Here is a 13576-nt window from a genome sequence, read left to right on the forward strand (position 1 = left end):
TGCTACTGTTCTTATAAAGGGTTTATAGGTCATTCATAACGCACTTCATAAGCATCGCATAAACGCTTCACAAATCACTTATAAACAACCGTGGCTAGCTGATGCTCCATGGTGAGTGGTGTTTACCTGGCCTACTGCTACTGTTCGTATAAAGGCTTTATAGGTCATTCATAAAGTCTTCATAAGCACTGCATAGGCACTACATAGGCACTACATAGAGGTTGTTACATGCAGTCCTGCTACTACTGCTCTTATAAAGGCTTTATAGGTCATTCATAAAGCCTTCATAAGCACTGCATAGGCACTACATAGAGGTTGTTACATTCAGTCCTGCTACTACTGCTCTTATAAAAGCTTTATAGCGTAAAACTTAAAATAGCTCAAGCCTTTATTTGATGAGATCAATGAACACAACAGGCACTGAACAGAGGAGACAGGCTTATGTTTGAGTCAGGCATCCATTTCCTTAATGTACACAGCGTTTTGCTAATTTTGAATAGGTTATTGTTTAATTTCGGGCATTCCCTTCCAGCATTTTAAAACCAATAACTTAATTTCCTGCACTAACGTGTTATCATCTACAGACAGTAACCGCGTTTCCATCCAACCATTTCATGCGGACGAAATGACCTGACGAAATGACCTGACAAAATGACCTGATGAAAAGTCACATCACTGAGCTGACGGAAATACGAAACACCGGTACAATTTTATAAATGCAGATAGAAAATGTGTTCGTTCGACATGGTGGGATCTTTTCGCGTATGTAAAATGAATTATGCGAGAAATATCGGTGGAAACTTGGGAGTCACCCGATGATACAGTTCGGGAAAGCATGCAGTTTATTAGGCTACAGATGAATTAAGTTCTGATGAACTTCACAGGGTGGTGAAAGTGCACTGTGATGAGCTTTTCTCCTTTTCCAATAAATACCAAGGGTCTTATTCTGATGACATGATGATCGATTCTTGGCTTCCATTTGATATAATCTCGCTCTTATCCATAATAATGTCATTATGCAGTGGACTAGCCTACCTACACTGTATCTGCAAATTGTTAGCTAGAGCAGTCGTGCCAAAACCACAGTGGGTACATTTGCTATATAACACAACAGTTTTAGTGACAAAACCATAAGTAAAGTTTAAAATGCGATAGAAACCAATGTAATTTTTTAAATTTTAAACGCAAACCCAATTTAACCACAAAAGTTATTTTTAAGTGCACTGTCATCACGCACTGTCATCATGCACTGTCATCACGCACCGTCTTCACGCACCGTCTTCACACACCGTCTTCACGCACCGTCATCACGCACTGTCATCACGCACTGTCATCACGCACTGTCATCACACACTGTCATCACACACAATCTGTAAACGTCAGTTTGATGGAAACACGTCTCTGGTGGGAAAATGTGCATATTGTTTTATGCAGGTTTTAGAATATTTGCATGAAAATCTGTCGCAAATTGGATGGAAACCTAGATAATGTCACGTTTATTTTGACATAGTATGTCTATATTTTGAAGGAGAAAAAAAACTTGACAAATTATTCTCCTCTTTCACTGTGCATTTTTTGGCAGATCTTACTTATGCCACTAGTGTAACGGCGTTCGTCTGTTGTAAGAAGAGAGTCGGACCGAAATGCAGCGTGTAGGTTACTCATGACTTAAATGAAAGATATGACGGTACATGAAATAACTGAAATACGAAAACAACAAACGAAACGTGAAACTAATTACAGCCTATCTGGTGACTACAACACAGAGACAGGTACAAACACCCACGAAATACAAAGCGAAACTGAGGCTGCCTAAATACGGTTCCCAATCGGAGACAACGATAAGCACCTGACTCTAATTGAGAATCGCCTCAGGCAGCCAAGCCTAACTAGACACACCCCTAATCATACACAATCCCAATGCTAATAAAACCCCAATACGAACCCAACACATAAACCCATGTCACACCCTGGCCTGACCAAAATATATAACGAAAAACACAAATTACAATGACCAAGGCGTGACAGAACCCCCCCCCTAAGGTGCGGACTCCCGGACGCACCTCAAGAGCATAGGGAGGGTCCGGGTGGGCGTCTGTCCATGGTGGCGGTTCTGGCTCGGGACGTGGACCCCACTCCATTAATGTCCTATTTCCTCCCCTTCGCGTCCTGGGATAATCTACCTTCTCCGCCGACCATGGCCTAATAGTCCTCACCCAGATCCCCACATAACTGAGGAGCAGCTTGTGACAGAAGAGCAGCTCGTGACAGAGGGGCAGCTCGGGACAGAGGGGCAGCTCGGGACAGAGGGGCAGCTCGGGACAGAGGGGCAGCTCGGGACAGAGGGGCAGCTCGGGACAGAGGGCAGCTCGGGACAGAGGGGCAGCCCGGGACAGAGGGGCAGCCCGGGACAGAGGGGCAGCTCGGGACAGAGGGGCAGCTCGGGACAGGGGCAGCCCGGGACTGAGGGGAAGCCCAGTACTGAGAGGAAGCCCAGTACTGAGAGGAAGCCCAGTACTGAGAGGAAGCCCAGTACTGAGAGGAAGCCCAGTACTGAGAGGAAGCCCAGTACTGAGATGAAGCTCAGGCAGGTAGTAGGCTCCGGTAAATCCTGGCTGGCTGGCGGAACTGGAAGATTCAGGTTGTCTGGCCGATCTAGAAGATCATGGCTGACTGGCACTTCTGGCGGATCTTGGCAGACTGGCACTTCTGGCGGATCCTGGCAGACTGGCGACGCTGGGCAGACTGGCGGCGCTGGGCAGACTGGCGGCAATGGGCAGACTGGCGGCGCTGGGCAGACGGGAGACTCCGGCAGCGCAGGAGAGGAGAAAGGTTCTGGCTGCGCTAAACAGGCGGGAGACTCCGACAGCGCAGGAGAGGAGAAAAGCGCTGGCTGCGCTGAACAGGCGAGGCGCACTGGAGGCCTGGTGTGTGGTGCTGGAACTGGTGGTACTGGATCGAGGACACGCACAGGAAGCCTGGTGCGGGGAGCTACTACCGGAGGACTGGTGTGTAGAGGTGGCTCTGGATAGACCGGACCTTGCAGGCGCACTGGAGCTCTTAAGCACCGAGCCTGCCCAAGCTTACCTGGCTCGATGCCCACTCTAGCCCGGCCAATAGGAAGGGCTGGTATGTGCCGCACCTGGCTCTGCACCCGCACTGGAAACACCGTGCGCTCCATGGCATAACATGGTGCCTGCCCGGTCTCTCTAGCCCAACGGTGAGCACAGGGAGTTTGCGCAGGTCTCCTCTCTTGCTTTTCCGGCTTCCAACCGTGTCGCCGTGCTGCCTCCTCGTACCAGCGCCTCTCCGCTTTACCCGCATCTATTTCTTCCTTGGGACGGCGATATTCTCCCGGCTGCGCCCAGGGTCCTTTTCCGTCTAATATCATCTCCCAAGACCAGAAGTCCTTATATTGCTGCTCCTCACAATTAACAGGGAGAGTAGGCTCAGGTCTGACTCCTGACTCAGCCACTCTCTCTCTGCGCTCTCCCCCAATAAATATTTGGGGGTTACTTTCGGTTTTCGCTCTGCGTTGCCGTGTTTTCCTTTTAGACTCCATTCGTCTATAGCCCTCTTCGCACTGCTGAAGCGAATCCCAGGCGGGCGCCTGCACTCTCTCTGGGTCGGCCGCCCACCTGTCGATTTCTTCCCACGTCGTATACTCCATGCCTCTACCTTCCATAACGTCCTCCTTTAGCTCCTGCCAGTTATCAACGTCGTTGCCAGTTACACGCTGCTCGGTCCGTGAGAGGTGGGTGTTTCTGTAACGGCATTCGTCTGTCGTAAGAAGAGAGTCGGACCGAAATGCAGCGTGTAGGTTACTCATGACTTAAATGAAAGATATGACGGTACATGAAATAACTGAAATACGAAAACAACAAACAAAACGTGAAACTAATTACAGCCTATCTGGTGACTACAACACAGAGACAGGTACAAACACCCACAAAATACAAAGCGAAACTGAGGCTGCCTAAATGGCTAGCAGTTCTCAGGTGTTAGCAGCCAATGGCTAGCAGATCTCAGCTGTTAGCAGCCAATGGCTAGCAGTTCTCAGCTGTTAGCAGCCAATGGCTAGCAGTTCTCAGCTGTTAGCAGCCAATGGCTAGCAGATCTCAGCTGTTAGCAGCCAATGGCTAGCAGTTCTCAACTGTTAGCAGCCAATGGCTAGCAGTTCTCAGCTGTTAGCAGCCAATGGCTAGTAGTTCTCAGCTGTTAGCAGCCAATGGCTAGCAGATCTCAGCTGTTAGCAGCCAATGGCTAGCAGTTCTCAGCTGTTAGCAGCCAATGGCAGGCAGTTCTCAGCTGTTAGGAGCCAATGGCAGGCAGTTCTCAGCTGTTAGCAGCCAATGGCTAGAAGTTTTTTTTACTGGTGATAAAAATGGATGATAGCCGTAACGTTTAGACTCATTACTGAATTATTTAATGTAACACATCAAACATTAAACCTCGTAAACAATTCATTCGGGTGTTTATTTGCTGAAATGTGGACAGGCGACTATTTGAGACTGTGTTGAATTGAAGTTTTACAGTAATTCATAAAGTCTTTTTTCAGGAGAACACATCCTCTATAAACTAGCTGGTGCTCCATTGAGACCTACAGTATGTAACAGTGTATCGTGAGAGGTGAGTGTGTGTGTATGTGTGTGTGTGTGTGTGTGTTACCTGCAGGCAGGCTTCCGCTGCTCTTCCTCTTGTGCCATCTGTCCAGTGTCTCTGAACTCACGCTCTCGGATACAAACTCATCCAGCATCTGAGGGTGAAGGGAGAGGTAGGCCTTCACTTTGTCATCAGTCAGACCTGCACAACAACACGGGACAGAGGACGTCAGCTCTTTCATTCATTCATTACCTCTTCATTTACACATCTTTCATTCATTACCTCTTCATTTACACATCTTTCATACATTCATTACCTCTTCATTTACACATCTTTCATTCATTCATTACCTCTTCATTTACACATCTTTCATTCATTACCTCTTCATTTACACATCTTTCATTCATTCATTACCTCTTCATTTACACATCTTTCATTCATTCATTACCTCTTCATTTACACATCTTTCATTCATTACCTCTTCATTTATAACATCTTTCATTCATTCATTACCTCTTCATTTACACATCTTTCATTCATTACCTCTTCATTTATAACATCTTTCATTCATTCATTACCTCTTCATTTACACATCTTTCATTCATTCATTACCTCTTCATTTACACATCTTTCATACATTCATTACCTCTTCATTTACACATATTTCATTCATTCATTACCTCTTCATTAACACATCTTTCATTCATTACCTCTTCATTTACACATCTTTCATTCATTACCTCTTCATTTACACATCTTTCATACATTCATTACCTCTTCATTTACACATATTTCATTCATTCATTACCTCTTCATTAACACATCTTTCATTCATTACCTCTTCATTTACACATCTTTCATACATTCATTACCTCTTCATTTACACATATTTCATTCATTCATTACCTCTTCATTAACACATCTTTCATTCATTACCTCTTCATTTACACATCTTTCATTCATTACCTCTTCATTTATTCATTACCTCTTCATTTACACATATTTTATTCATTCATTACCGCTTTCATTTATAACATCTTTCATCCATTCATTCATTACCTCTTTAATTCATTATCTCTCATTTATTACATATATCATTCATAGCCTCTTTCATTCATTACCTCTTTTCGTCATGATATATTTCATGAATTACCTATTTCATTCAATAATTTCCTTTTTCATTAATTAATTCATACATTAATTCCATATTTCATTCATTCCATCTCCCTGCTAAAAAAAAACAGCATAGACCAGCATAGGCTGGTGACCAGCCTTCCTTTTGTTTTCGCTGGTGAGAAAAAATGTCTCTCCATGGTCAGGGGCTGACAGCATGTTGGGAAATATGTTAATGATGGGCGTGGTTTTGCAGACCTCCTTGACCAGAATAGCAGGAATGGTTTGAGGGGTTCTGTGATGGCTTTGAAGAACCCTCCTGTTCTTTCCCTTTCCATCATGTTTTTCTTTCCTCTCGTTGCCATGAAATGCTGCTTCTTCTTCATCTTTGGAACTTGATTGGCAGATCGCATACAACTTTTATGTGCTTCTTCTTCTTCTTTGGAACTTGATTGGCCATTCACACTCAACTTTTGGAGGTGCCATTCACAGTCTACCTACTGTACTGGAGAGTGTGGATATTCACAGTCTACCTACTGTACTGGAGAGGCCATTCACAGTCTACCTACTGTACTGGAGAGTGTGGATATTCACAGTCTACCTACTGTACTGGAGTGAGGCCATTCACAGTCTACCTACTGTACTGGAGAGAGAGGCCATTCACAGTCTACCTACTGTACTGGAGAGAGAGGCCATTCACAGTCTACCTACTGTACTGGAGTGTGGCCATTCACAGTCTAGCTACTGTACTGGAGAGAGAGGCCATTCACAGTCTACCTACTGTACTGGAGAGAGAGGTCATTCACAGTCTACCTACTGTACTGGAGAGAGAGGCCATTCACAGTCTACCTACTGTACTGGAGAGAGAGGCCATTCACAGTCTACCTACTGTACTGGAGAGAGAGGCCATTCACAGTCTACCTACTGTACTGGAGAGAGAGGCCATTCACAGTCTACCTACTGTACTGGAGAGAGAGGCCATTCACAGTCTACCTACTGTACTGGAGAGAGAGGTCATTCAGAGTCTACCTACTGTACTGGAGTGAGACCATTCACAGTCTACCTACATTAAATTATCTTGATTAGTCTGTTCCTCTAAGAAAGTGAAATAGAGCCCTAGACACCATTAAAAACCCACTACCCCATTCCACTACTTAGACCCTATCTGCTCCTGCACCATGCCAACGGCCTGGCAGGACGGGACACCACCCCTCATTAAAACCCACTACCCCATTCCACTACTTAGACCCTATCTGCTCCTGCACCATGCACCGGTAGAGTTGTTCCCTGGGGTACACACTGTGCCAACGGCCTGGCAGGACGGGACACCACCCCTAAACACACCCTGGAACTCTTCTGAAGTCAGATCATAAATGATGCACCTGAAACGCAGTGTTTTCGGCACAAAAGCTCCAACAGGACAACTGATATATCCTAACAGGACCTTGTCAGGCAGTGACTCAAAATTTAAATGGAGTGAACATTGACTCCTCTATATCATCCCCCTCCCCCTCCCTCCCTCCTCCTCCCCCCCTCCTCCCTCCCTCCCTCCTCCTCCCCCTCCCCCTCCCCCTTCCTCCCCTCCCCCCCCCCCCCCCTCCTCCTCCCCCCCCCCCCTCCCCCCCCTCCTCCTCCCCCCCATCCCCCCCCTCCTCCCCCTCCTCCGGGTCTGCGATGCACCAAATGGAGCCGGGAATCTTCAACTTCAGTTGGTCCATCTCCACGCTTAACGTTGTCATGAAATGCTACATTGTTAATTGTTTCTGTAATTTTACAGTACACTACAGGCTACTGGTTGCAGTGAAAAGTAAACAACAACAAATGAATACATTTTTACAGCTGAATGAAGCTGTTATTGCGGTAAGAGGAATGACTTGAGACTTGGAATTTGAACTCACAACATCTTGGTGGCTTATGATCTGAATTTCCTGCTACGCCACCAGTTCTGTGGGCCTGACAGAGATTAGCCACAGATTTAATAGCGAGAAAACATTTCTGCACTTTGCTATAAACTACTCAGAATTAAATCAAGATTATTAGTTGTCAGATTATTTCAATGTCATTTTTTTTTTTTACAGAGATCAGGGACACTTGATATAAAAAGTGCATAAATGCTTTGGGGATTTGAACTTTTAAAAGCTTTTAAGCAGAAGGGTATTCATTAATGTTTCAGCAGTGTCACCAGGTCTTTATTACCAGGAACATATATCCAAACACTCTTGAAATTAGGGTCTAGTTAGCCTACAGTGTTGTTCCCACATAAGGTACCTTACACATGCTACTGGGCAGTACCTTTTAGGGTGCATGGTAGGGTGGGTGGCAGCACCTTCACACGAAGGCAAATTCTGGGTATGTGTAAATCTACTTTGCAAATTAAGGTGATTCTGATGTGCAGATAATCAATTTTTCAACACAATATTTTGAATATAAGGTACAATCATCACCGGCAATGTACCGGTGGAGTTGATTAGCATATTAGGGAGTGTGGTCTAATATATGTGTATTTGTACCAACCGTGAGTAGAAGTGTTGTACCAGTAGATGACTATACCTTCACTAAAATGGAGTGTTTACAAGACTACTAAGTATTATTTGTGTCTGTACACTCGGGACCTGGCGTCATCATTGGCATCAAACCGATCTTCCAGTCACACCATCAGGCCAGTCTGCGTGACACACTAACTGTGAATATTTCAATAATTACTTGCAGACAGTAAGTTACTGAAAACTAACCTTCCCAGTGACTAATTGCCATTAAGTTACTGGAAGATGCACAGCAACACAGTCCAACTCCGGATTGTCACAACCTCTGACCAAGATTGTAGAACTGACAGTGAACAAATTAGGTGCTCAACTGTCATAAACATGATAAAACCAACTTAAACTGGTACAACACTTCCACTGATGGTTGGCACAAATACAACAGATGTCCCCAAATATGCTAATGCGGCCCCCGCCAGCACATATTTCCCAGCATGCTCTATTGCAGTTTGATATTTAGAATTGTTTGTTGCAATATCTGTGTTTTTTTGCACGTACATTGATTGATTTATTCTTTCAAAATGTATATGTTATGCAACACAACACAAATTACATATTGTTTTCTAAACTAATCCAATCTGTATAGTAGACTTATTGCTGCCGTTACATAGATTGTTGTTCCAGTTTAGATGATTCACTCCATAAACGTTTTTGTTTAACTCTGGCAGTTATTCTGAATGTAGATTTTGGGAATCCTCTGACTGGATTTCAAAAGGAATTGGACATTACTTTGCAAATTGGCATAATGTGACTTGATTACAGTTTTACTTTAGTTTATGCTGTTACCGGTGTCAAAAACACAGTTTATGCTGTCACCAGTGTCCAAAATACTGCGAAGGCTGGTTACCAGTGTCCAAAATACTGCGAAGGCTGATCACCAGTGTCCAAAATACTGCGAAGGCTGATCACCAGTGTCCAAAATACTGCGAAGGCTGATCACCAGTGTCCAAAATACTGCGAAGGCTGATCACCAGTGTCCAAAATACTGCGAAGGCTGATCACCAGTGTCCAAAATACTGCGAAGGCTGATCACCAGTGTCCAAAATCACTGATCAGTGTCCAAAATACTGCGAAGGCTGATCACCAGTGTCCAAAATACTGCGAAGGCTGATCACCAGTGTCCAAAATACTGCGAAGGCTGATCACCAGTGTCCAAAATACTGCGAAGGCTGATCACCAGTGTCCAAAATACTGCGAAGGCTGATCACCAGTGTCCAAAATACTGCGAAGGCTGATCACCAGTGTCAAAATACTGCGAAGGCTGATCACCAGTGTCCAAAATACTGCGAAGGCTGATCACCAGTGTCCAAAATACTGCGAAGGCTGATCACCAGTGTCCAAAATACTGCGAAGGCTGATCACCAGTGTCCAAAATACTGCGAAGGCTGATCACCAGTGTCCAAAATACTGCGAAGGCTGATCACCAGTGTCCAAAATACTGCGAAGGCTGATCACCAGTGTCCAAAATACTGCGAAGGCTGATCACCAGTGTCCAAAATACTGCGAAGGCTGGTCACCAGTGTCCAAAACACTGACCAGCTGGACCAGTGTCCAAAATGTATTCTGGTACCAGTGTCCAAAATACTTCGATTCATTCTGATCACCAGTGTCCAAAATACTGCGAAGGCTGATCACCAGTGTCCAAAATACTGCGAAGGCTGGTCACCAGTGTCCAAAACACTGCTAAGGCTGGTCACCAGCGAAAACACAACAAGCACTGACCAGCATGGACCAGCTTGAAATGTATTCTGGTATATGCAGTTTGTTTCAGCAGGGTTTTCATTCATTAATTATATAGTACTTCTTTCATTCATTCATTAATTATATATTTCACTCATCCATCAATTGGCAGAGAAAGGAAGACAAAAAAATATCTGACAGAAAAATAGTATTTCTGCTTTTGATCGAGGGATAATAGCTCCATCTAAACATCGAAGATGGCAGAGCTGGTTGAAATCATGACATAATTCCAACCAGCTCTGGGCCCCTGGGACAGTGGCCGTCTGCGTCTCCTGGGGAAGGAGGCCCAATACTTAATGGACATGCTGGCGTCTGTCTTCACTGTCCGTTCTGTGTGTGTGCACGTGTGTGAGTGAGTGTGCACGTTTGTGTGTGTGCACGTGTGTGAGTGAGTGTGCATGTGTGCACGTGTGTGAGTGAGTGTGCATGTGTGCACGTGTGTGAGTGAGTGTGCATGTGTGTGTGTGCACGTGTGTGAGTGAGTGTGCATGTGTGTGTGTGCACGTGTGTGAGTGAGTGTGCATGTGTGTGTGTGCACGTGTGTGAGTGAGTGTGCACGTTTGTGAGTGTGCATGTGTGTCTGCACGTGTGTGAGTGAGTGTGCATGTGTGTGTGCACGTGTGTGAGTGAGTGTGCATGTGTGTGTGCACGTGTGTGAGTGAGCGTGCACGTTTGTGAGTGTGCATGTGTGTGTGCACGTGTGTGAGTGAGTGTGCATGTGTGTGTGTGCAACAGTTGGAAACAATGGCTGAGTGAGTGTGCATGTGTGTGTGTGCACGTGTGGCTAGAGAGTGAGTGTGCATGTGTGCGTGTGAATGTTTGGCTAGAGAGGTACAGGGAATTTTGTAAGTATTGAGACTGTAGATGCTGTATCTAGTGTTCTGAATAGACCACTGGTTTTACCTTTTCGTGAACAAATAAAGCATGACTACTTCGGGTTTTTTTCCTCAACAAAATTAAAATCACAGTGCTGTTAACTACCACTAACAGTTCCGAAACAATGGCTAGAGTGATTTAAAAATATATATATTAATAAATACCTAAACAATGCGACAATGCTATAAGGTTAAACAATGGCTAGAGGAGATATGAATCTTTACAATTATATACAGGAAATATAAAGCACTCCGTACGCCAACGCCGGTAACAGTTGGAAACAATGGCTAGAGAGTGAGACAGGAAATATAAAGCACTCCGTACGCCAACGCCGGTAACAGTTGGAAACAATGGCTAGAGAGTGAGACAGGAAATATAAAGCACTCCGTGAGACGCCAACGCCGGTAACAGTTGGAAACAATGGCTAGAGAGTGAGACAGGAAATATAAAGCACTCCGTACGCCAACGCCGGTAACAGTTGGAAACAATGGCTAGAGAGTGAGACAGGAAATATAAAGCACTCCGTACGCCAACGCCGGTAACAGTTGGAAACAATGGCTAGAGAGTGAGACAGGAAATATAAAGCACTCCGTACGCCAACGCCGGTAACAGTTGGAAACAATGGCTAGAGAGTGAGACAGGAAATATAAAGCACTCCGTACGCCAACGCCGGTAACAGTTGGAAACAATGGCTAGAGAGTGAGACAGGAAATATAAAGCACTCCGTACGCCAACGCCGGTAACAGTTGGAAACAATGGCTAGAGAGTGAGACAGGAAATATAAAGCACTCCGTACGCCAACGCCGGTAACAGTTGGAAACAATGGCTAGAGAGTGAGACAGGAAATATAAAGCACTCCGTACGCCAACGCCGGTAACAGTTGGAAACAATGGCTAGAGAGTGAGACAGGAAATATAAAGCACTCCGTACGCCAACGCCGGTAACAGTTGGAAACAATGGCTAGAGAGTGAGACAGGAAATATAAAGCACTCCGTACGCCAACGCCGGTAACAGTTGGAAACAATGGCTAGAGAGTGAGACAGGAAATATAAAGCACTCCGTACGCCAACGCCGGTAACAGTTGGAAACAATGGCTAGAGAGTGAGACAGGAAATATAAAGCACTCCGTACGCCAACGCCGGTAACAGTTGGAAACAATGGCTAGAGAGTGAGACAGGAAATATAAAGCACTCCGTACGCCAACGCCGGTAACAGTTGGAAACAATGGCTAGAGAGTGAGACAGGAAATATAAAGCACTCCGTACGCCAACGCCGGTAACAGTTGGAAACAATGGCTAGAGAGTGAGACAGGAAATATAAAGCACTCCGTACGCCAACGCCGGTAACAGTTGGAAACAATGGCTAGAGAGTGAGACAGGAAATATAAAGCACTCCGTACGCCAACGCCGGTAACAGTTGGAAACAATGGCTAGAGAGTGAGACAGGAAATATAAAGCACTCCGTACGCCAACGCCGGTAACAGTTGGAAACAATGGCTAGAGAGTGAGACAGGAAATATAAAGCACTCCGTACGCCAACGCCGGTAACAGTTGGAAACAATGGCTAGAGAGTGAGACAGGGAATATAAAGCACTCCGTACGCCAACGCCGGTAACAGTTGGAAACAATGGCTAGAGAGTGAGACAGGAAATATAAAGCACTCCGTACGCCAACGCCGGTAACAGTTGGAAACAATGGCTAGAGAGTGAGACAGGAAATATAAAGCACTCCGTACGCCAACGCCGGTAACAGTTGGAAACAATGGCTAGAGAGTGAGACAGGAAATATAAAGCACTCCGTACGCCAACGACCGGTAACAGTTGGAAACCGGTAACAGTTGGAAACAATGGCTAGAGAGTGAGACAGGAAATATAAAGCACTCCGTACGCCAACGCCGGTAACAGTTGGAAACAATGGCTAGAGAGTGAGACAGGAAATATAAAGCACTCCGTACGCCAACGCCGGTAACAGTTGGAAACAATGGCTAGAGAGTGAGACAGGAAATATAAAGCACTCCGTACGCCAACGCCGGTAACAGTTGGAAACAATGGCTAGAGAGTGAGACAGGAAATATAAAGCACTCCGTACGCCAACGCCGGTAACAGTTGGAAACAATGGCTAGAGAGTGAGACAGGAAATATAAAGCACTCCGTACGCCAACGCCGGTAACAGTTGGAAACAATGGCTAGAGAGTGAGACAGGAAATATAAAGCACTCCGTACGCCAACGCCGGTAACAGTTGGAAACAATGGCTAGAGAGTGAGACAGGAAATATAAAGCACTCCGTACGCCAACGCCGGTAACAGTTGGAAACAATGGCTAGAGAGTGAGACAGGAAATATAAAGCACTCCGTACGCCAACGCCGGTAACAGTTGGAAACAATGGCTAGAGAGTGAGACAGGAAATATAAAGCACTCCGTACGCCAACGCCGGTAACAGTTGGAAACAATGGCTAGAGAGTGAGACAGGAAATATAAAGCACTCCGTACGCCAACGCCGGTAACAGTTGGAAACAATGGCTAGAGAGTGAGACAGGAAATATAAAGCACTCCGTACGCCAACGCCGGTAACAGTTGGAAACAATGGCTAGAGAGTGAGACAGGAAATATAAAGCACTCCGTACGCCAACGCCGGTAACAGTTGGAAACAATGGCTAGAGAGTGAGACAGGAAATATAAAGCACTCCGTACGCCAACGCCGGTAAC

General features: G+C 45.4%; 1 protein-coding gene across 1 annotated transcript in view; it reads right to left on the minus strand.

Annotated features, from left to right (window-relative positions):
• LOC124048069 (cAMP and cAMP-inhibited cGMP 3',5'-cyclic phosphodiesterase 10A-like) overlaps window positions 1-13576 on the minus strand; it is a 160522-nt gene that overhangs the window by 96231 nt on the left and 50715 nt on the right. Inside the window, exon 2 of the mRNA XM_046368474.1 lies at window positions 4669-4803. Coding sequence (XP_046224430.1) covers window positions 4669-4803 — 135 coding nt within the window. The remainder of the gene's footprint in view (window positions 1-4668; window positions 4804-13576) is intronic.

The sequence above is a fragment of the Oncorhynchus gorbuscha genome, linkage group LG11 (assembly GCF_021184085.1).
Source record: "Oncorhynchus gorbuscha isolate QuinsamMale2020 ecotype Even-year linkage group LG11, OgorEven_v1.0, whole genome shotgun sequence".
Taxonomy (NCBI): Eukaryota; Metazoa; Chordata; class Actinopteri; order Salmoniformes; family Salmonidae; genus Oncorhynchus; species Oncorhynchus gorbuscha.